This window comes from Lynx canadensis, chromosome E3 (assembly GCF_007474595.2).
Source record: "Lynx canadensis isolate LIC74 chromosome E3, mLynCan4.pri.v2, whole genome shotgun sequence".
Taxonomy (NCBI): Eukaryota; Metazoa; Chordata; class Mammalia; order Carnivora; family Felidae; genus Lynx; species Lynx canadensis.
The window spans coordinates 2,193,597-2,217,180 of record NC_044318.1 but is presented as its reverse complement, the minus strand read 5'-3'; the positions used below and the strand labels follow the sequence as shown (position 1 = coordinate 2,217,180).

The window sequence follows — 23,584 nt, the reverse complement described above, 5'->3', positions numbered from 1 at the left end:
GCGTTAACTCCCTCCGCGCCGCCCCGGGGGCTGCCCCAGCGCGCGGCCCTGCCGACCGCGGTCCCACAATCGGCCGGCCCCCTGAGGCGTGCAGCCAGCCCCTGGCAGTCCCAGACACCCCTCAGAAAGGGAGCTAGAGCAAGAGTCGCCGACGCGGCTCGCCAAAAACGGCCGTGGCCCTTTAACATTCCCCTCGCTCGCGCCCATTGGCTAGGGCGCTCTACGTCATCGCTGCGCGCCCGACAGCGGCGCCTTCCCGCTCCCTTACCCTGACGCCAGAGCGGCGCCGGCCTTAGCGGCTGAGGAGAGCGGGAGGAGGTTGCGGCGGCGGGAAGATGTAAGTTGGGGGAATCCGACCCCATCCGAGCTCCGGGGACCGCCCGCAAAGCTCGGCGGGGCGCGTGGTGGAGCCGGCCCGCTCCTCGGCCTCTCGGTAGGGACGGGAGCCTGGCGGCGCGGCACCGGGTCTAAGAAGAAAGAGTGTGGCCCGGGGCGGGTGGAGTGGGAGGCGCCGAGGCCGCGGCCCGGAAGTGGTCGGGGCCGCGGCGGGCGGAAGGGCGCCTCAGATCGTCCCCCTCTGCGGCGGGCCCTGCTAGGCCCGCGGGACTCGGAGCAGCCGGGAGCGCGGCTTCCGCCTTCGGGCTCTCTCGCCGGGTTGGAGACCCAGGCCCGCAACGCCAGGCCCTGCCCTGGAAGCGCTCGCGGCCCGGCGCCTGGACTGGGGAGTTGTGAGTGAACGCGGACGGGGGCGGCGAGGTCGCGCGTGGGGCCCGTGCCAGTGGGTGCGGAGTGGCTTTGGTGGGGTGCCCTGGGAGACCGGCTGAGCCTCCCTTCGAGGCCATTAATTCAGACATGACTCCACGGCCGTTTACCAGGCTCCCGGGTGCCGTTTTCCGCGCGAGTCCTTGGAGATACGGCCCCTGATGTCATGCAGCTCCGTTGGACGGGTTACCCCCCACAAGGGAGGTTACGGGAAGGTTCAAGTCCACGAAGGGAAGTCGTGGCTTTTTCTTTTATTTCGCATGAATTGTGCCTAAAATGTGCTTTTAAATGGGGAAGGTGCTCTGAAGAGTTGAGCCGAAACGCCATCTGCTCGAGGTTTAACTAATTGTTCTCTCTCTCTCTGGCTGTTGGACGCGCACCTTTCCGGAGGATGGGGGAGGTAATCAAGGTCCTGTGCTGTTACCTGAACTTGTGTGAACAGAGAGCCTCAATCTTTGCTTTCTAGCACTTGGCCACGCCCAGCAAAGTGTTCGCTCACCCTTTGGTTCTTAATTCGTAGAGTTTAAGAATTCCGGTGGTGCTTGTTGTCACCGAGCACGGGGGGGGGGGGGGGCGCGGGAGTCTGCGGTCACGTGTGCCTACGGAGCACTTGAAATACACCTAGGCCAAATTGAAGGGTTTAAAGGCTTAGTGGGGGGTGGGGGTGCAGATATTTCACTAATGAGTTTTATACTGATTGTATGTTGAAAAGATAACATTTGGGATATAGCGTGTCCACTGTATTACTGAAAGTCAATTTCATCTGTTAACTTACCTAATGTGGCTGCTAGAAGATTTAGGATTTTAGCTCACACTCTATTTCTATTGGACAGTACTGCACTTGGTGATCCTGACCGGGTGGTTCAGGGACCCCTGGTGAGCATTCAAGAGATTATGTGTGACTTTGGGAGACCAGAGTTCATGTGGGGAAAAGCTTCCAAACATGGAAAAACGTCCCTTTCTTCTAAGGAAAGCTAACATTGATTGAGCCTTAACTAGGTGCCAAGTTTCTTTCATGAGTAATAAATTTGGTTAATGATCTTGGTGACTATGGAGGTGTAGGAACTGTAATTGTCACTATAATGCTTTTGAGAAATTGAGGCTCAGAACGGTTAAGTGACTTACCCAAGGTCACACAGCAAAGCTCTGAATTAAACAGATACACTGACTCCGGACGCTTAACCAGTGAATTACACTTCCCGCTTGTCGGAGGACACTGAGCTTCTCCAGTGTTGCTTGCTCAGTGCCCATAGCACCTTACTGTTTTAAGGCAGAACTTCTTAAACGACGTTATCAGCTTAGAAAAGAGCAGCAAAGGTGGCATTCTGCTTGCTTCTGCTCTAATCTGATCATCCGAAGCTGGCCTTCACTCTGGAGTCACAGAATTTATTCAGGATCTTGGGCACCCCTACACAACGTGAAACAGGATCCCAGTTGGCTGCTGTGTCCAGGTTACTTACAGGCTGTTGAGGAAGAGGAACTAGGAGTAGTGGAGACCAGTACCTGAGACCTTTGCTTGCAACTCAAGCAAATTGTAGAAAACCTCACTGCAAATATTGAAGTTTGTTCTAAGTAACACTCACTAATGGTACTAATGACCATTTATTGAGCACATGCTGCAATCCAGACACTTGTTAAACCTTTATGAGCAGTGCCATCCAAGTTCTAGTGCCCCCCCACACACACACGCATGTGATTTTGGGGAAAAAATGTAAGCATAAAGTTAAAAGAATTGCAGTGACTACCCTCATAACCACCACCTAGATCGTACAAGTCCCATTTCTACCACATTTGCTTTTTACGCGTCAATATTTTTATTATATTTTGAAGTACATTGTAGCCTCTGGTGTAACACTTCTATCTGCCTATCATTAACTAAAGTTGCATTTGCAATGACTCTTTTTGGGTTTTTTTCTTAAGTTTATTTATTTTGAGAGAGAGCAGGGGAGGGGTAGAGAGAGAAAGAGAATCCCGAGCAGGCCCTCCACTGTCAGCGAGGAGTCTGATGCAGGCTCAATCTCGCAAACTGAGATCATGACCTGAGCCGAAATCAAGAGTTGGGGGCTTAACTGACTGAACCCTCCGCCCCCAGGCGCACCATGCAATGACTGCTTTTTAAATGTTCATGGGGCAACATTTTATTTGTTTGCATTTGGGTATTAAATGTTTTGATGCTACCTGTCGCTTTTGAAATGGTTTTTGCTTCCAGTTGTAGCCTAGATCCAAAGTATCCTACGAGGAAATTACAGCAGTTAAACAAGAGATCTGACCACACCAGTAACCCTTTCAGGAGAGCCACTCTTGGGGTTTTTTTCTGTTCTGCATGCAAATGTGGTGCGGTGGTATTGGGGGGGGGGCGGTAGAGGGCTCATCAAACCTATGAGTGCAAAATGGGTATTGTACCTCCTGTAAAATAACAGTGACGGGCGCCACCACCATTTCCTTAAGGAAAAGACCACAAACTGAGGTGAGGGTCTACCTGTGGGGGTGGGACCCTCCCCAAGGAAATGGAAGAGGTCCCTGTGTGTTCCTGGCTTTGTGGACGCTCGCTGCTCACTGTGTTCCTTGCCATCTTCTCGTGTGCTCGCCTTTTGACTGCAAAGCGAATTTGTTGCCTTGCCAATACGTTCACTCTGTAAATCCTTTTATCTTGTTATTAGGCTGCACTTTGGCGTAAATTGCAATCGATTAGGGATCGTTTCTCAGACTCGAGTTAGAAGTGAGAGTTCAGATAAGTGAGGCCGCCATTGCTGCTTTGAACACCTCAGAAGGGGAGAATGGATTTATCAGGAGTGAAAAAGAAGAGCTTGCTAGGAGTCAAAGAAAATAATAAAAAGTCCAGCACTAGGTAATCCTTCTGTCAGATTTTTCTAGTGCTACTTTGGGGGTGCTCGTTACTAGGGACCCTCAGAAAGGGGAAGATTGGAAATGTCTCACATTCTACAGTGAAGTGTCCTAAGCCACAGATCGTTTTGTTCTGTGATCACCTGGGGTCTCTGTAGTCCTTTGCATCCCCTCCTGGGTAGTGTTGTTTCAGGGTTTGGTCAGAGGGGCTCGTGATCTCACACTCTTCCTCACCATCCAGGGCTCCCTCTCCTACCAAACGCAAAGACCGCTCTGATGAGAAGTCCAAGGATCGTTCTAAAGATAAAGGGGCCACCAAGGACTCTAGTGAGAAGGACCGGGGCAGGGAGAAAACGCGGAAGAGGCGCAGCGCTTCCAGCGGCAGCAGCAGCACCAGGTGGGGCCGCGGGGCGGGGCCCTGAGAGCCACGCCCCTTTCTGTCTGCTGAGCCTGCCCACTGCTCTGTAGTCCGAATTATTCACACAGAAGATTGTGAGATTGTTAATAAAGGCCTTAACTGTAGCACAATGCTTTGGGGTTTGCTCCGGTTCCCTATGGAGGATGGTGTTAAAGAATGAGACATCTGGGGGTAGATTTTTCTCTCAAGTGCTTTTTTCTTTAGTTGTGATTGGACTGCCCGAGCCTAAAGCTTGCATTTCTTCACTTGAGCCCCTCGGTAGCCACCTTCCAGGATGGATTGGTGTTCTGACCTGCAGGCTCTTTCTGTACCTCCCAGCAGTCAAGGCTTCTGTGTGGCTAGGAAGCGGCTCCTTCCTTTCCTGCCCCTGCGCAGTTTGAATGCTGTTTTCTGTCCCTGCCAGGGGCTTTGGCTAGAGAAGGCTGGGGTAGATATCATCCCCCCCCCCGGGGTGGGGGGACGACATGGAGGTTGGAAAATAATGAGGACAGCGATGGCCTCTTGGGAGCATGAGCACGTACAGGCTCGTCTGCGTCTGCTGGGAAGAGAGGCTCCCCTCCGCTGCTGCCTGTGACACTTCTGTCTCCCTGGTCAGGTCCCGGTCCAGCTCTACCTCCAGCTCGGGCTCCAGCACCAGCACTGGCTCGAGCAGCGGCTCGAGCTCTTCTTCCGCATCCAGCCGCTCGGGAAGCTCCAGCACCTCCCGCAGCTCCAGCTCCAGCAGCTCGTCTGGCTCGCCGAGTCCTTCTCGACGCAGGCACGACAACAGGAGGCGCTCCCGCTCCAAGTAAGCTCCCCCGGCACCGCTTCCCACGGCGGGGGGGTGGGGGTGGGGGGTCTTGGTTTGGAGGGGTTGCCCCAAAACTTGTCAGTCATCTGGGAACTTAGTTTGCAAACTGGGGACATAAAGTGACAGAGCTCTATAAAGTAGCCTTAGAGGAGTCTGTGTCTTACTTAGTCGGATTTCTGAGGCAGAGATAACAGGAATATACACGAACTGGTAGGGAAAGCTGCCTTATAAAAAACTCAACAGTAGCAGTTAGCAGCCCCACTTAAAAATTTTTTTGACTTGACAGAAATTGTTTCTGTTGTGTTTTTTCAATCAGATCCAAACCACCCAAAAGAGATGAAAAGGAAAGGAAAAGGCGGAGTCCTTCCCCTAAACCCACCAAAGTGCACATCGGGAGGCTCACTAGGAATGTGACCAAGGTGAGGGATCTCAGATCTGTCCAGTGGGCAGAGGGGGCACGTCTCTTCTGCAAATGTTTTAAATGGAAAACCAGAGAAGCTGGCCTTTGCTGGAGGTAACCGAGAACATAGGCTCTGAGGACACTGGCGGGAGCACGGAGTCCTTTATCCGAGTTGTTCCGTGTGAGAGAGACGCCCCAGGTGCCTAGCTTGTCATCGTCATGGGGTGACTTCTCAGCTCCCACACGGGTAATTGGTGGGTGCACATCAGAGTGACCCTTCTTTCCTCTAGGACCACATCATGGAGATATTCTCCACCTACGGGAAAATTAAAATGATTGACATGCCTGTGGAAAGGATGCACCCCCACCTGTCTAAAGGCTACGCGTACGTGGAGTTTGAGAATCCGGACGAGGCCGAGAAGGCTCTGAAGCACATGGATGGAGGTGGGTGACCCTGCCTGCGCCCCCTGTCTGCTCCCTGCGCGAGGCTGGCCTCGGCCCAGCGGAGGGACCTTTCGAACCAGTTTCCACCAGCTCCCTGCAGCTCTTGCCCGACTCCATCCTTGACCATTGGGGGTGTTCACCAAAAACAAGTTGATGAGATATCATTCTTGGGAAAATTTCAGCAAAAACGAATACATTAACATCTTTAGAGTTTTCCAATCTGTGAGAACTTAAGGAACGAAGGGGTTTATTTTCTACAATATTATGAATGTGAATAATGCAGCATTTGGCTTTTGTATGGCAGTGTTTTCTCTAGTCCTCTCTGAGAGTCATCTTCTGTTATGCTGACATTTCAGCATTTTTAGGTTTACTTTGCTGAATTCATACATTTTACCCATCTCCCTCAAGCTTGTATCGTAACTATTTGTGACATTTATAGCTGTTTTGTATTGAGCAGAATGGTTTTGACGGCGGCTGAGCACTTGTGAATAGTTTGGGATGGCCGGTTTCCATCTTGTCTTCACGTCTGTGTCTTTGAGGAGCGTGGAATCGGTCTCCGCCCCAGCTCGCTGCTCTTGTAATCTACGCAGCTGGGGCCGAGAGCTGGCTCCGTCCACAGCACTGTGCATGGGGTATCTGGCCACGCAGGGAAGAATCTGAACACCTCAGAACCTTGGAGTCCTCAGAAGCCTGTTACCCACTAGAAAAATAGTGTAATGGTGTGATGGCTAGTTTTCCTGGAGCCCTGATGGAGCTTGGACACTAGGAACTTTCCCTTAACGTTAAGCTAGCTGTCTTCAGTCTACTGAAATCCCTTTGAGGGGCGTGAGTGACTCATTCGGTTGAGCGTCCAGTTCTTCATTTTGGCTCAGGCCGTGACCTCACAGTTCGTGGGACCGAGCCCTGTGTCGGGCTCTGTGCTGACAGTGAGGAGCCTGCTTGGGTTTCTTTCTCTCTCTCTCTCTCTCCTCTCTCTCTTTCTCTCTCTTTCTTGCTCGCTCTGCCCCCCTCTGTCTCTCAAAAAAATCCTAAAACATAACCAGTCGCTCCCTTTGAAGTTTTTTAGGAGTTTGTCATGAACTGTGCCCACCACCTCTTGATCTTAACCACACCTTCATTTTAGAGACTGTCAAACATGCGTCTTTGAGAGCTGGAGCACTTGCTAAGAATTCAGGACACTCGGCCACGTCCAAGGTGTGCATGGTCGTAGCCCACGTTTTTTAAGATTCTGGTAGGATCTGTGTGTGTGTCCACATACTGTACTGCGCCCCATCGAGTGGAGCAACTCCGTGCTGGCTCCAGAAGGAATGTGGAAGAGCTTGGCCTTTCCTGGCAGCTGCCCAGAAGATAGAGTTGTCTTCATTGCTGTATGATCAGTGTCCTTGACGTTCCTGATTTGGGCTGGCCTTGGCAATGGGCCACGCGGAGGCAGGGGGTGCCTTAGGCTGCGTTTACTTAAGTCTCGTGAGTGCGTTCTGAACACAGGTCTACATGCCTGAGCCACCTCCTTGCCATCTCTGCTGTCGCCTTGAGGGTAGGAGCTGAGAAGATGAGAGAGGGCACACGAGGGCTGTGCTCGTCCCCTGAGCGGTCCCTGGATTGGGCCAGGGTGCGTGCTCCCCTGAGGTTCCTGGGTCTGCGCCTTGGTCTCCTTTGCTTGCTTTTTCTGAGGCCCTGAAGGCTCCTTGGCCTCCATCCTGAGCCGCCTCCCTTCACTGTTCTCATCGGCTACATTCACATACGTGGCTGCACTCAGAGTCCCCTCCCCAAGTCACTTTTTCCACATTCTGAAGACAGACTTGACAGCTGAACCTTGGTTTGGTTTTGCTCCCCTGCCCCAGTAGTACTTTCTTCTTCCCGAGCCACGATGCAGTCATAGCTCATCTAGAAACAGGGTGCCGATCATCCCTCCCACCCCATCCACCGCCACGTTATAGTGACCCGGCGGCCCATTTACAGTGGACACTGCCCTCGTCGGGACCCAGCACCCAGAGGCCACCTTCTGGTCCCCTGGGAGGAGCCCTCTGAGGAAAGTATCTCCACGGCGGGTATCGGGAGAGGGGGCCAGGCCCCCTGGTTAAGAGGCCACACGTCTTCGAGGGCAGTCCTTCTGGATCTCTTACATTTCACCCCATCTGCTTCCCTCAGAGCCCCCACAGTGCTGCCCCTCCTCTTGCCTGTCCCTCCCAACCTTCTAGAGGAGGCAGCTCAGTGCTAGGCCCACCTTCCGGCTCAGGTCAGGGCACAGCCCTTCCCCATCAGTGAACGGGCTCAGGTCCACTTGGATGCACTTCCCTTGGTGGCTGCTGTGCATGAGGGGTCTTGGTGCCTCGAGACTGAGGTCCCTCTTCGCTTCCACGCTATAGGCACGTTTCCTGGCCAAACCGCCCACAGTAGTGACTGGGTGTGATATTTTGTGACTTGATCTTTTTTCAACAGGACAAATCGATGGCCAGGAGATCACCGCCACCGCTGTGCTGGCCCCATGGCCGAGGCCACCGCCCAGGAGATTCAGCCCTCCCAGGAAATGCTGCCTCCACCTCCCATGTGGCGTCGGTCGCCCCCACGGAGAAGAAGGTAGGTCTGTTTGGAGTCTCCCAGAGGACTGCTTGAGGCCTGTGTGGGTTTGTTTCATTTACACACCAGCATGATAGTGCTGACCTTGGAGCCCTGCTCAGCCTGTGGGCTGCCATGGGACGGCCCTATGGGGGCACCGCTGCGGGTGGCACCACTATTCCTGGAGTCTGGGTCCTGTCCCCTTCCTAGCTAACAGGACAGGAAGGCTCAGGAGAGGAGTTTGAGTCAGGTGAGGGAGGGGCTGTCCCTGGGCAGAGGCCAGAGCACGGCCCTCCTCTGCTGGTGGTGTTGAGCCGCCCCGTGCACGGCCCTCAGGAAGGAAGGGCTCCCAGGCGGTGCCGTCAGAGAGCCATCCTAGCTTAGAGCATTGACTGTGCAACTCCACAGAACGTTCCTTCCAGAAGCCAGCTTCACCCTGCGGCCGGAGATGCGGAGCTGTGTCTGTGGTGCCAGCTTCGGCGTCTGACTTGGTCTTTCCTCTCCCCGCAGGTCGCGCTCCCCGAGACGCAGGTCCCCGGTGCGCCGGCGGTCCCGCTCGCCCGGCCGCCGCCGCCACAGGAGCCGCTCCAGCTCCAACTCCTCCCGATAAGCAGGCCACCGGGGCTCTGCACCCTGGAACTTCTGTCCCGTCCACTTCAGTTCGGTCACTTGTGTAGCGGCAGGAGGATTGGTAGGAGAGAAATTCCTCACTCAGGGCAGGCTTCGAAGGCGGCGATTGAGGCGTTTCCTCTGAAGGCAGAGTTCTAGCTGCAGGAGCGTTAGTGGCTTGGAGTTGTGCCTGTAAAGACGCCCGCCAGGTCTCTGGCTAGAAAGCTCCCACATTCGCAGTTCCTCAGAGTCCATTCAGTGGCAAAGCCAGCAGGGACAACGCAGGGCTCCGGGTGGCAGTGCGGCCCCAGCCCGGGGTGGGAGCTGGGCCAGTGGCCTGGTCGTGCCCAAGCTTGCCGCTCTGCGGGGTCCCTCAGGAGGGGGCCTGCTTCCCGTGCGGCTGCTGGTCCTGCTGGCCTGGCCCTGCTCCCCTGCTCCGGTCCTCCTCCGATACCTACAGTCAGACACCCTGTGTTCATCACCGGAAATGGTTGGTTTTACACGTACTCATGCACACACACCACATCCCGCGGCTCCCTTTCTCTCTGCACTTGGTGAACAAGTTGAGAGCCAGCTCCACAGGGCCATCGAGGACCCCCCCCCCCTTGTACCTGTCATTCACTGTGGTCTCGCAGGTTACCGTGGCAACGTGTACATTGCTTTTTTGGCTTTTATTGTACAGTCAGTACTATAAATTTGTTGTTTTGAGTTTTGTAACTTGTAGCATTTTAGGCGCTGTTGTGTTTGTACTTTGTTGTGTAGAGTGAAGGGATTGTGTGAATAAACGGGATTAGACTGCAGACTGAGTACTGGCTTCCCTGCCCCCTTCCTGTCTATGACCCCAGAAACAGCTTCACTTCTGAAGCTAAAAACTCAGGCACTAAAAACACACGACTGCATCTTGGTTCATTTCCGCAGGCACACTTTCAGAGTCTGAGCAGAACAGCCGGTGAGCACGCCAGGCAGTTGGGCAGATCCTGTGGGTTGACCTGCACCGAGAGAGAGATGCTCTTACCACCTTATATTGCCAGGAGCTTGGCATTTTGCCTGACCAGAAACCGATCTCCTTGGCTGCTGCTATGTTAGTCAGCCACGAAATAATGAAAAAACGGTTTTCCACCTCAAAAGTCGGTTGTGTCACAACGGAGACTTAGAAACTGTAAAAAATTGAGGTTTCAGTCACCCAGCCCTGAGCTTGGCCCTTCCTGTGTCCATATTCAAATGGGATGTCTGCGAGACCACCTCCTGCCAGGCAGCACAGTGGCTTCCTACCCGGCAGGGGACACCAGTGTTGAGCGGGGACCCTTTCGGTGTTTCTGAATGCAGGACAGAGCAAATAAAATCAGGTGCTCCCTTTGCTGTCAAGGAGGCGGTGGCACCGCGGTCCTGTCAACAGTGTGAGGGCACCTGTTTGCCCACCAGCACCGCCTCCACCTCACCCCCGCCCCGTGGCCCCCTTTTAGTCCTCGGGCTCTGCAGGGGGGCGGTTTTGAGAAACGACCCTGGCGTAATCCGCTTGCCTTTGTTGCGCCTGCTGGGATGGCTGGGGCTGCTACCCGCAAAGGCCCTTATGCCTCAAGCTCACGACCGACTCCGGGACTCACACGCTCCCTGAGTCGTGCAGTCACCCCCCCCCATCCGCAGCTGTCGCTGCCTTGACCTTAGCTTTGGTTGGTGGGCAGCGTGGGAAGCGTGCCAGCCTCCCAGGGGTTCAGACGTGGGTGGAGGCGAGCGCGGTGGCCTCCGGGTTTGTGGGGAGAGTTCGTCCCAGACGGGCCCACGCCAGCCCTCCTGCCGCCGCCACCTAGCGTCACTGCGGCGCTCCCCCAGCTCTCCGGCTAACCACTGTCTCCCGGCAGTGCCCCGCCCTCGACCCCGACACGCCAAGTGGGGCGGGGCTGCTGGAGGCGAACCACTGTCTCCCGGCAGTGCCCCGCCCTCGACCCCCGACACGCCAAGTGGGGCGGGGCTGCTGGAGGCGGGGCGTGGGCCGGGCGGCCAGACCCCAACTTGGCCTGTCAAGATGGCGCTGATGGTCGGAGCGCGCGTCCTGGCTCGCAACCTGCTCCGCCCGTGTACGTGACTCCGGGGGCTGGAGTTGGGGGTGCGGGCAGCAGGGGCCCGGGGAGCCGGGAGGGGGGCCGGAGGAGACAGGGGCTCCGGACCCGAGGGAGCTGGGACCGGGGGGGGGGGGGGAACCTCAGGGAGCTGGAGGCCGGGGAGCTGACTGGGGTCCGGGGCTAACGGGCCTCGCGCTGTCGTTCGTAGGGTCCCGGCTGCCGGACGCGGTTCCCGGGCGGACGGGGCCGGCCGCCGGCGGCGGGGACGGTGTGCGGTGTTTCGGGAGCCCTCGGGTGCTGGTGGAGACGGACCCGGCGAAAGGTAAGCGCTCCTGCGGCCGCACGTTCGGGCGAGGGCGCCTACGCCGGGCCCCGCCGGCTGGGCTTTCCCTGGCTCGGCCCGCCCCGGGGCCTGGAGGACTCGAAGCAGGGGTGCCACGCCGTCCCACGCCCGCTCCCTCCCGCCCGCCGCTTGTCTTCCTGACCTCCTGACCGCGGCTCCTGGGGACCCCTGAAGGCCATTGGAGATCAAGCCCTGTACGAAGACCGTTTCTGTTGCGTTCAAAGCTTAAAGGTCATCAGCCCACGTGCTTTTCCCCAGTTCATTATGAAGATAAAGTGTTTTGGTTTGTAAAGTTGAGGGGTATGCTCCTCCATCTAAACTCTTCAGTTGGAAATTGAAAATAATGGAAGTCTTTTAGAGTAATTTTTTTTTTTTTTTTTTTTTTTTTTTTTTTTTTTTTTTTGATATTGCAGTGCATGACTAGCAATGGTTTTGCCAGAATTGTTTTTTTTTGTTGAATTTTGTGGGTTTACGAAATAACATTAAAGCCAGGAGCCACCTCCCACCCCCATCAGAGCCTCTGGGAAAACTCTCCACAAAAGGGCAGACAAGGTAGAAAAGCACCCTTGAGTTTTCTCTCTACCTAGAATGTTCCCGACCTGTGTCCTGAGAAGGCTTGCAGCCAGGGCTGGGCCTACTTCCAGGTTTTGGGGACACACTGTGCTCAGGCCTACGAGAGGAGCTGGGGGCTGCTGTGGTTGGGAGGCTGCGGCCTCAGCCCACCTCCCCCGTGACCTGGATTCGCCCCAAGTCCTCTGTGTCAACTCATGGAACCTTTACCCTCTCCCCTGAGTGTCCTTGATCCTGCTGGACCGGGCTCTGTAAAATCCAGTCAGCCTCAAAAACTGCTCTCCGAACCAAGTTCAGGAGCTTGCTTCTGGGAATTTTGATCGCTTCTTACACGTCCCTGTACGTTCCTGTAGCTGGTTAGTAAGTAACCTCTCCCTCAGAAGCCGGAGGTCTCAAAACAGCCCGTTTACGTTGACCATCTGAGATTTCTAAGGTCCTGACCAGGGAAATGTAGTCTAAATGAACGGTGGCCCTCGAAAGCCCTTGGGTCTGTCCTTGGGCCAGGTAGCCGGAACAGATGGCCTCAGCTGGCCCAGGCTGGTGGTTGCCCTGTCCCAAGTGCTGGTCTGCTGCCCCCCCCCCCCCCGGCCTCCCCCGCTGCTGGCAGGACGCACAAGCAGATCGTGGAGGATTTAAGAACGTCAGCCCGACAACATCTTTAGCAAGAACCAGAACCCCCAGTGCAGTTCCTCCTTCATATCCGGTCTTAGAGTCTGCTCGCTCACTCCTCAGGAAAGTAAGGCCATCTCCTACTCTCCTGGGGACAGAGGACTGACATCTGGAGGAACAAGATAAACAGACAGATTTGCTCATGAACGTTCATGGCCGCAGTAGTCACAAGACTCTCCAGGTGGAAGGGACCCAGTGTCCACCAGCACACGAACAGATACAGTGCGGTCCACACGTGTGCAGGGAGACACTGGGCCTCAGAAAGGGGGGGGTGTTGACCCAGCGGCACAGGCCAGCCTGGAGAACGCGGTGCTCAGTGAAAGGAGCCACACATAAAAGGTTGTGTGCTTCCATGCACACGAAACGTCCAGAGTAGATGGGTCCGTAGAGGCAGAAAGTAGACACTCAGTGGCCAGGGGCCAGGGAGGAGCGGGAACTGCTCGTGGGCGCAGGGTCCTGTGTGGGATAGAAATGCCCGGCAATTAGATCGTGGTAGCATTGGGACACCGTGCATGTCCCTATAGACCTGGACTGCCCACTTTCATTATTTTTTTTAATGTTTATTTTTGAGAGAGAGACAGAGCAGAAGCAGGGGAGGGGCAGAGTGAGAGGGAGACACAGAATCAGACAGGGTCCAGGCTCTGAGCCGTCAGCACAGAGCCCAACGCGGGGCTCGAACTCACGAACCGTGAGGTCATGACCTGAGCCGAAGTCGGACGCTCAACCGATGGAGCCACCCAGGCACCCGTGGACTGTCCACTTTTAAATAGTTAATTTACGTTAGGTGAATCTCACTTGCATTTGAAAAACCAAAACCGGGGCGCCTGGGTGGCTCCGTCGCTTGAGCGTCCTGACTTCGGCTCAGGTCATGATCTCGAGATGGGAGTCCAAGCCCCACATGGGGCTTCGTGCCGACGGTGCAGAGCCTGCTTAGGATTCTCTCTTTCCCTCTCTGCCCTTCCCCCACACGCACATACAAGCTGGCTCGCTCTCTCAAATAAATAAACTTAACCAATTTTAATAACCAAAAGTTAAAATGAAAACTGTCGCTTCCCATGGCCAGGTTGAGGGTGCGGGATGGTTGGGTGTGCTTTTCCAGTCCTGGGTGTGAGCTTTCTCCTCTTCATTTTCAAACTAGGGGTCGCCGTGATAAAGTTGAAGAACCCCCCGGTGAACAGCCTCAGCCTGGAGGTGCTGACGGAGTTTGTCATCAGCCTGGAGAAACTGGAAAACGACAAGACCTTCCGAGGCGTCATCGTGACTTCGGTGGGTGCTCGTTGGTTCCCCGAGTTCCGATCACGGCAGGAACCTGCTGCGAGGTCACGTCCACACGTCACGTGCTGTAGAATGACCAGGTAGACCCGGATGCCGGTGCCACCAGGGACCCTAGTCCTGAGCCTGGTCCAGGGGGGCCCCCAGTGGTCCTGGCATGCTGTGGGCAGATGGCTCCCCCCAGAGCACCGCGACCTCTGCCCCAGGCCGGACTGTGGGAGAGCCTCAGTGCCCTGCAGTCGGGCCAGAACTCAGGGAGGCAGTGAATTGTCTGCAGGGTGGCCTGGAGCCCGCGCTGATTGGTGACGGGTAGTCCACCAGGGTATCCTGTTGGCAGTGGAGCCACTAGGCGTGTTCCCTGGTGGCCACGCTCCTCGTTCCTCTTCGCCTGGGCCTTAGAGTCAAGTTCTCAGAGGGCAGATTTTCCCTTCTGAATTCTCTAGGGAACCTTGGTGTTGCGTCCAAGAGCCGACAGATGCTGCTGTTTAATGACATCTGTGGGAGGGGTGTCACCGGTGAGGCCGGGGAGGGGGCGGTCCTCGGCTTGGGCCGGGTAGACCCCATAGACTGACAGGATCGGGGGCCACGCCGGCTCCGGCAGCCCCACCTACTTTGCCAGGAGAGGAAGTAGATGGGAGCGGGGCCTGATGTAACAAGCCCTTCGTCGTGTCAGGAAGAGTCCTGGAGTCGCCTTTCGAGTTGCGGGGAGCCTCCGCAGAGTGTCTCCCAGTAGAAGGGCCACCGTTCTACAGAGACCAGTGAGGACGTCTTGTCGCACCATTGTTAAAGGCAGAGGGTCGCGGTCTCTTCCGGGCAAGGCTTGGCACGTCCACTGGGCACGTGCCTGCTTTCCTTAAACCCTCAGCCGGTCCTGGGTGTGACCTGGTGTTGTCCCAGCTCTGAGCTCTCGGGGTGGGTCTGATGCACACACCAGGGGAGTCCCGTGGAGTGGCCCCCCGGGGAAGAGGGTGGCGCTCCAGGGCAGGGCTGGCGCTCGTGGGCACGGGTCACTGTGACAGTTGAGGCTGACCTGGCTGGACGTGTTGCAGTTCCCCGGGAGTGTTTTGCTCGGGAAAATTTCTGAAATATTCCCTTCAAGAAGTTTCACAGCGTGATTGATCACGCCAGGAAACAAGAGCTGGGAAGACCCATTACTTCTGTCCCTCGGCAACAAAGAGGGCTCCGTGCGGCCCCCCCCCCGCCCCCCGCCCCGGTCTCAAGTGGCACGGCCCCCGGGGATGGGGAGCCGGCGTGTGTCCCTCCAAAGCCCACATTGTCCCCGGGACTGTGTCATCTTACAAATGTGTCTCCGTGTGTCTTCGGCTGGGTGCCTACTGTGTCTGCAGCACAAGGCCTGCCCAGTGGACCCTCAGCAGATGATGGTGCGACGTGACGCTGCTCTTGTGGGGACACACGATAGAGGCCGCAGACGAGGGCTCGCGACAACAGCAGCGCGTTTTTCTCCGCTCTCCTGGAGCGTCCCTCTCCACTTCTAGCAGCTGCTGCCGGGTCCTGGCACCCCTGTACCCCACCTCCTCCACCCCGGGTCTCTGTGTCCACGTTTCCCTCCCCTTAGAAGGACCCCTGCTCTCACGTGGTCTCACGTTGGTCACATCTGCAAAGACCCTGTTTTGAAGACAGTCACACTCGTGGGCACTGGGGGTAAAGGCAGACACGGTTCGGCCCGCTGCGGACGGGCTGCCGAGTCCCAGATCACAGCCCGTCCGGTCCATCTGGCGGGGCGAGCCCCCGTCAGCATAACCGCGGTGTCTCTCCCGCAGCCACAAGCTTTCCTCGAGCGTCCGGACCGTGGGCGCCCTCTTCCCCGCCACGTGCAGATGAGCTGCGTGGGGTATTTGGAGGGCGGGGAGGGGTGCCCGCGTTCAGCATTGGTTAGGGAAGGAGGCACACGCTCAGAGCAGGGGCAGCCCTGCCCCCACCGCCACCCTGTCCCCGGGGCGCCAGTGACAGCCAGGTCGCGCTGGCACGCGGCCTAGGGAGACGACAGGTCGGCCTCCAAGCGTCTGCGTGCACAGGTCCACGTGGAATTGCACTCTGCACCCTGCACACGAGCTTGGTCCTGTCGCTTAATGTGAGGATATGGAGACGTCGCCTGTGACCGTCCCGTACTTCACGTGTCGGTAACAGGTCACTTCAGCCCCGGACACGCTCCAACCACGGGAACATCTCGTTCACTTAGAAACGTTGTGACCACGCGACGGCCCCGCGTGGTGGCCACGGAGCAACCCCGCCCCGCCTCTGGGCCAGCAGTGTTTGCTGGAAAGCAGCGCCGTGCTGGCGGTCCCCTGTGTCTGCTTCCCCTGCTCTGTGGCGGCTGTGTCGGGACCTGGGGCGTCCACACGGGACCCACGGCCTTCTAGGCCAGGCTTCTGTCTCGTGCGTGACCGCCCAGGGCAGAGTTCTGGCTCCTCAGCTCATTGCTGTCCCTTCCCGTCCTGGCTCGCTTCTGACGGCAGCACCTCCCGGCCTGCGCTGGCGTCTGCAGCGTTCTTGACCTCTAGGGTAAATCAGAACGTGTGCCCCCTCTGGGCCTCTGCGTTCCCCTGCCCGGGACAGCACACGCAGCCGTGCCCAGAGCCCGCTGTTTATGTTCCTGGGGGCGCACCCGACCCTGCCTGCCTGTTTTGCCTTTTCCCATTTGAAACTGGAAAGTAGGAGGAGCTAAGTCCGAGGGAGGTCCCAGCTTCGGCTCCTGGGGGCCTGATCCTGCCACCTTGAACATGACCTCGCCCCCACTGCGTCTTGAGCGCCTGTGGGCTCCCGGGCCCCGGGAACGGGTTCTGCCAGGATGGACGGTGACGGGGCCCCTGGCTCCTTCACTCCGTTAGGACTGCCCCGGGATCTTCTCGGCTGGCCTGGACCTGACGGAGATGTGCGGGAAGAGCCAAGCGCACTATGCCGAGTACTGGAGGGCCGTGCAGGAGCTGTGGCTGCGGCTCTACCTGTCCAACCTGGTGGTGATTGCTGCCATCAACGTGAGTGTCCCCGCTCCTGAGTGGCCTCGCTGGCTCACCAGAGCCAGTCCAGCGCGTGGGGGGGGGGGGGGCATTAAGAGGTCCTGTCCTTGGGAAGGCTGGGAAGGGAACAGTTGGGGGGGACCCTCGGATGTGCACAGGGGAGCCTCCACTGCAGACAGGCGTGACCTGGTGACGGGGTACTTCGCGGGGCGGGGGCAGGGACCAGGGCACGTGGTCGACGCGGCCCAGCAAGAGGGCTGTATAGGGAGAGGGGCTTGAGGAGGGGATCAGATTCACATCTGGAAACGTCGTTCCGGTCTGCCCTCGAGAAGGTAGGGCTGTTCACGCTCAGGAACCGGTGTGCCTGAAGACAGGGGACACCCCAGGTGAGGTGCCAGAAGGGTCTGAGCCAGGGGACGGGAGGGTGGCGAGAGTCAGGACGACCCACGAGGCGCGTGACAGCCGACGGCAGCTTGCCGTCCGTTCAAGGCAGTGCGGTGCGTGAGATGAGGGCGGTGTGAGTTTGGGGTTCCCCGGACATCCCGCTGGGGATGGCGATGGGTCCCGTGGGCCGTGACGGGTTGTGACCGCTCCGGCCAGATGCTGGTTTGGCGTTTTAGCATCCGGACCGAAGCCGTGAAAAGAAAGACGGCTTGCCACCCAGACAGGAGGGAGATTTTTCTGGTCCCCGAGAGCTGGTGGCCCTACGAGGTGACGGGGCTGCCGGGCAAGCCCGAGTCCCCGTGGTGCACGGCCAGCCCAGCCGGTGTGGGTGCAGCACCCCGGGGCGCACACCCACCGTGGGACCCGGCTCTCCGGAGCGCGGTCAGGACGCGCCCCCGCGGCACCAGAGCCAGACGGCGCATCTTCCCCCGCAGGGAGTCAGCCCCGCGGGAGGCTGCCTGATCAGCCTCACCTCTGACTACCGCGTCCTGGCGGACAACCCAAGTACAGCATCGGGCTGAACGAGACTCTGCTGGGCATCGTCGCCCCCTCCTGGTAAGGCCGGGGCTGGGCCCGCACTCCGCTCGGCCCTGGGCGAGCCCTCTGCCTGGGAGCCTCCAGCAAGCGAATTGTGTTCCAGGTTTAAAGACACCCTGGTGAACACCGTCGGCCACCGCACGGCAGAGCGCGCCCTGCAGCTGGGGCTGCTCTTCCCGCCCGCGGAGGCCCTGCGGGTGGGCGTAGACCAGGTGGTGCCCGAGGACCAAGTGCACAGCGCGGCACTGTCGGTGATGGCCCGGTGGCTGGCCTTCCAGGTGAGGGGCACAGAGGGGCTGCAGGTGTGCGCACCGACGGGCGAGCCTCCCCCCGCCGCTGCCGGATGCTCTGGTGAGACCAGAGCCTTCACGCCAAGGTGCTCCGTGCAAGTCGTGGACGTGCCATTTATAAGAGCGGACTTAGTGTCCTGAGGCCACTATAACAGATTACCCTGAGGTGGGGGGAGGTGCTTAAAACAACAAAATGTGTTCTCGAAGTCAGCAGACCAGGAGACCAAAATCAGCGTTGGGGCAGGGCGGTGCTCTCTCCGGAGGCCCTAGGGGAGGCTCCTTCCTGCCACTGGGGGCTCCAGACATTCCTTGGCTTGTAGATGCCTCGCGCCCGGCTCCGCTTTCCCCTTTCCCCTTCACGTGGCCTCCAGTTGCACACCCCCCCTCCTTTCTCCTGTTAGGACGTTTGTGGCATTTAGGGCCCACCCTAAACCCACGGTGACCTCATTCCATCTACCTCCACAGAAACCCCTTTCCAAATAAGGCCACAGGCACAGATTCTAGAGCTGCGCTGTGGACTTGTATGGATCTTCTGGGGGGTCCACTGTTCAACCCACTGCACAAGTAGAAACAGCCTGCGTGTCCGTTTATAGAAATAGGGCTGGTGACGTCAGCTGTGACGGAGCCCGGAGGTCAGACCGTGTCTAAAGGGCCGGGTGGATCTTCGGCCTGGTGGGTCAGTGTCTGCCACACTGTGGCGTTGGAGCACGGAGGCCGCCAGAGCCCGTCTGTGTTCGGTAGAACGGGCACCCCTGATACCTGAATTTCATATAATCTTCACGTGTCCCAAAAATGTCTTTTTTTCAGTTCTTTTTTTCCAATTATATAAAAAAAAAAACCGGGGCACCTTGGCGGCTCAGTAGGTTAAGCGTCCGACTCTTGATCTCAGCTCAGGGTCTCGAGCTCGGGGTTGTGCTTTCAAGCCCCACGTTGGGCTCTGCCATGGGTGTGAAGCCTACTTTAAAAAAAAAAAAAAAAAAAGGAGAAACGATTCTTAGCTCACGGGCCACGGGGCCAGGTTTGCTGACCCCTGACACAGACACACGGCTACATGCTGTGCCGCTGTTATTTACGTCGTAAGAGAACCTGTAGTGGAGGGAAACTATCCCCCATAGTATAGTTGAGTGAGAATAACAGGATAAAAGGCAAGGCACCCTGGATGTTTTTCAAGGAAATGGGTAGGCAGTGGGGAACAGGTGATTTTCATTTTTTTCTTTGCTTAGTTGTATTTTCTCAGTGTCCCGGCAGAGCTTCTGTTGGAAGTCTCTCGGAAAGGTTGGGCACGATACGACCATCTTGGGGTGGGTTCTCACACACGGACCCCTTTCTGTAGACCACGCTCGACAGCTGACCAAGAATCTGATGCGCAAGCCCACAGCCGACCGCCTGGTCAAAGCGCGACGCGGACATCCAGTACTTCCTCCAGTTCATCTCCAGGGACTCCATCCAAAAGTCCCTGCGCGTGTACTTAGACAAGCTCAGACAGAAGAAAGGCTAGGGTCCGGGCCGCGCACGCGGGGTTTGCACCACATGTGGCCTTCTGGGGGCCCTCCTTCCAATGGGTTTTAAGCAAGGTATTTTCCGATTTCAAGGTACTTTCAGCTCTTGGTCTCACTGGTCTGTTCCTGGTAGCTAGTATCCCAAGGCCACTGCCCCCCAAGAGCGCCTTTTCCGCCTGGCAAGTGGGCACGGCGGGATCGGGGGCGGCATCTCTGTTGGGGAATCGTGAACTGGCAGGAGGGCAGTGCAGGATTCAGCGACATCGCTGCTGAATGTCCCCTTTCCCCGAGCAGAATGTGAATAAAGTCCTCACGTTGTCCCATAACTGGCTGCCCGGCCACCTGACTGCTAGGGGCACGTGACCAGCCCGGTGTGGGCCGGTGAGCCGCACGGGACCCCCAGAGGAAAGCACTCTGGCCACCCCATCTGCCTGTTTACATGGAGGGGGCACAAAGGTTCAGAGACCGGGTGCTTGGGAAGCAGGGAGGGGTGAGCCCGTCTGTGCCACAAGAGCCCCTGCCTTACTTTAGGAAGGTGACCTGAGAAAAAGTCACGCGGGCTCTTGAAGCAAACGTATGTCCTCCACACAGTTCAGGCCAGTTCCCAAAGTTGCCAAACGTGAGATGTTTCCCAAACCAGCAACCTCCCTGGGCCTGTCAGTCACACCCTGTCCCCCATTCATGCTCGTTCCCGATCCTCAGGTGATGGGCTTCCCCGGGACACAGGCCACAGTTCTCCCCAAGTCCTTGTCCAGCCCAGGGCTCCTGAGAAGGAACCCGCCCCGCCTGGGTGAGGCCTCCAGTCTGCTCGCCCCTGAGGGAGAGAGAGGGCAGCAGGGACTGTGAGGTTGGCCCTGTCAGCACTGCCCGCATGTGTGTGTGTCCCCAGCTGCGCTCAGCACGAGTCCTCGGACGCATTTACAGTTGGCACGGAGGGAAAGCAAGCACACTCGGGAGCTGCATTCTAGAGCCTGGTCTGGAGGGCGTCAGTTCCCAGCAGGGTGTGACACGGGTGGGCCGGGCCATCCCTGTTCCCCTAGGGGGCTGGGACCTGGGACCCACTGGGCTACAGCACCAAAGTCTGGGCCTCACAGGGGTGGAGTCCTAAGAAAGGACACGGAGGCCTTGAAGCCGACCAGTGTGTGGTCCTGGCTAAGCGCTCACTCCCGTTTATTGAGCACAGCCACGCGCCCGGCGCCCTGTAGGTGCTCCTCACAAGGAGGAGATAGATGTCGCAGCCCATTTTACAGATGGGGAGACAGGCTGATGGGCCTGTGATGTGTCCACAGCTCTTGTCCAGCCAGCCCTGCCCCACAGCTTGCTGGGGCTTGGCCAGCCATCCGGAAGGAGATCTGTGGGGGCCAGAGTCCTCCTCAGGTGGAGTCTGGAGGCAGCGTGCCCTGACCAGGCCTTGAAGGTTTTCAGTGGGACTTCAGGGTCACCTCCACAGGAAAATGGTCACTGATGGCAAGGGCCTGGAGGGAGAGGAAGTGGGGCCTGCTGGGCAACCTCTCCTCCCTTGCAAGCTCCACCCCCTCCACCTCCCACACCCCCACACCCCGCCCCGGGGGAGGGGGGCCGCGGGTATCTACCGACCACTGTGCTGCCTGCAGGTGGCATGGGGCACGGACTGGGGACCCCACTCCAGAAGAGGCCAAGGGCATCTCCTCCCGCATCCCACAATTGTTCCTTTCGGCTAAAACTGAGCCCCTAAGGGCGCTTCCGAGACACTAGTGCGGGGAGGGGCGCCCCCCCGTGGGCAGCAAGACACTGGCCACTCCCACGCCCGTTCCCCCCCCCCCCCCATGCCCACCTGAGTCTGGTCCAGGCCGAACTCCTCCTGGAAGTCGTGCACAGCGGCCGACTGGGGCTTCAGGCTCCTGCGCAGGCGGCGCCGCACACCACGATGCGTCGTAGGCGCAGTCCGAGTTGCCCACCGTGGTGTCCGCGCTGTCCGGGATGAGCCACTTGAAGACCTCGCTACTGCGCAGGCGGATTGCCGGCCAGTCCTGCGCCCTCACGTAGCTGCAGTCCGCATTGAAGTCGCCCAAGAACAGCAAGTCCTGCGGGGCCGCGAAGCCGGGGCTGAGCCCGCGAGAGGGACGCGCCCCCCCCCCACCCCGGACGCGCCCGCTGGGGGCGGGAGCGGGACTACGTCGGTGCCCCATTTGTCGATCACGTCCAGGTACACGTCGTAGAGAGCGTCGATCTCCGCCACGGCCTGGTGCGGCGCCGCGTGCAGCGGGATCAGCACGAGCTCCCCGGCAGCTGCGGAAGGCGCGTGTCAGAAGCGGGGGTGGGCGGGGCGGGGGCGGGGCCGCCGAAGGGGAGGGGCGGGGCCTTACCCGAGCCGGGGGCGGAGAACTTGACCACGAAAGGTTCACGGCTGAAGGCGTCCTCCGGGTCCGGGTACTGGTACGTGTCCACCACCGACACCGCGTCCTTCCGGGGGAAGGAGACTGGTGGTGGCGCTGAGCCGGCCCCCTCCTGCCCTGCGCGCCCAGGCCCCGCCGCCCCGCCCCTCACCTGTAGACGAACAGGTACATTTCTTTGTACTGGTCCCGACCCAGGGGCTCGCTGCTCACGAAGCTGTACTCGTGCCTGGACACGCTGCGGAGACAAGGGCCAGGCCCGCGGTCAAGTCACCCGCCGGGCCCTGCGAGCCCGGCCTGGGCTCCGAACGCTGGACCCTGTCCCCCGCACCTGTTGATCTGCTCCATGAGCGCGGACACGGCGCTCAGGTCGGGTCTCGCACCTCCTGCACCAGCGTGATGTCATAGCCAGCCACGATCTGGGGGAGGGGCCGACAGGTGCGGTGTCACGCGCCGGCGGAATCACCGGAGAAGCCCAGCTGTGGCCCCGCCTCCCGGCCCCTGGCCTCACTTGCGCAATGACACCGCCGCAGGCTGGGTCCGCACTTTGCTGTTCGCCAAAGCTCTGGATGTTGAAGGCTCCGATGCGCAGCGCCGCGGCCCCGGCGGCCCCCAGCGCCCAGAGCGCGGCCATTAGGGCGCGGAACCCACCATGGCGCGGAGCGGGCGGCTGGGAGTGACAGAGACGCTCCTGAGCTCGAATCTGGAGTCAGACACACCAAGCCGCCCCTCTCCGCCCCAGCCCCGGGGCCACGGGGGCCGGTGAGAACGCTTGACACAGAGGTTCCCTGCGTCTCCATGTCTCCCAGTGGTGCACTAGGCTTACCGTGGCCCTTCTCCATCGTAGGGAAACTGAGCCCCAAATACAAGCACCCCATTCCCATCCAGCCCCTGGTCAGCCCAGTCCTCCCCAGCCACCGCACCCCCACACAGGCCGGCTCCATCACTCACCTGGGATGCGGATGGGGCGGCAGCCGAGGCTCAGGATCTAGGTCAGAGATCCAGGCCGGGGGTGTGTCTGTGGCACAACACAGACTCCTCGCTTGGTGGGGCAGCAGTTCTGGTGCCAGGGCTCAGGAGGGTATTTGAGGCCCTGGTCCAGGGAGGGGCTGGACTGCTCTGGGTCCGCCCCTCAATGAAGTTGGACGCCGGAACTCCTGGTGGCCGGTCCCAGGGAGAGCCCTGACGGCCAGGTGGCAGGGGCATCCACCCTGGGCCTGCTCTGGTGCCCCCAAGCCCATCGGAAGCGGGACTCCGCAGACTCTGACCACCTCCCAGCACCATGCCAGGACTGGATAAGAGGGTCAGCCATCCAAGGTCCAGTCCTCGTTCCTGTCCCCCCACCCCCCAAAACTAGGTCATCCAAAATCTCCCTCCTTCAGCGGCACCTTCTGGGAAAAACAACGCAGTGCAGGCCTGTCCCCCCACACGCTGTCACCTCAAGGGAAAAAGCCTTGGTCCCCTGTCCCAACAGACAGCACCAGGGCTGGAGGCGGGGAAACGGCATCCCCTTCCACCCACCTGGGGGGGGGCTCAGGAAGCTGGAGTCACGACTCCCACTGGGCAGGGCAGCAGGAGGAGGCTGCCTGTCCACATGCCAGTGACACCCACACACCGCCAAGGTGCCGCCAGCCCCTCCGGAGCCCTGGGCGGGGCGGCCGGGCATGAGAGTCCAGAGGGTGGCCCGGGCAGGCGTGCTGCCACAGGGAAACCTGCCAGGACAGTGG

General features: G+C 58.8%; 3 protein-coding genes across 3 annotated transcripts; 2 read left to right on the top strand and 1 right to left on the bottom strand.

Annotated features, from left to right (window-relative positions):
• The first annotated feature begins 256 nt into the window (after positions 1-256).
• RNPS1 (RNA binding protein with serine rich domain 1) lies at positions 257-9,623 on the top strand. Its single transcript, XM_030301671.1, is given in 9 exon segments — positions 257-337; positions 3,423-3,610; positions 3,848-4,003; positions 4,620-4,811; positions 5,131-5,233; positions 5,505-5,658; positions 8,098-8,181; positions 8,184-8,235; positions 8,725-9,623. Coding segments are annotated over 8 exon segments (912 nt in total). The 5' UTR covers positions 257-337; positions 3,423-3,539; the 3' UTR covers positions 8,825-9,623.
• Positions 9,624-10,800: 1,177 nt separating this feature from the next.
• Positions 10,801-19,807, top strand: ECI1 (enoyl-CoA delta isomerase 1). Its single transcript, XM_030301670.1, is given in 9 exon segments — positions 10,801-10,898; positions 11,092-11,205; positions 13,604-13,731; positions 16,587-16,733; positions 17,594-17,660; positions 17,663-17,714; positions 17,800-17,981; positions 19,320-19,377; positions 19,379-19,807. Coding segments are annotated over 9 exon segments (906 nt in total). The 5' UTR covers positions 10,801-10,846; the 3' UTR covers positions 19,485-19,807.
• DNASE1L2 (deoxyribonuclease 1 like 2) lies at positions 19,555-23,546 on the bottom strand. Its single transcript, XM_030301668.1, is given in 10 exon segments — positions 19,555-20,960; positions 21,299-21,378; positions 21,381-21,395; positions 21,398-21,548; positions 21,641-21,753; positions 21,831-21,930; positions 22,011-22,095; positions 22,189-22,234; positions 22,237-22,276; positions 22,369-23,546. Coding segments are annotated over 10 exon segments (807 nt in total). The 5' UTR covers positions 22,492-23,546; the 3' UTR covers positions 19,555-20,906.
• Between the last annotated feature and the right edge of the window lie 38 nt (positions 23,547-23,584).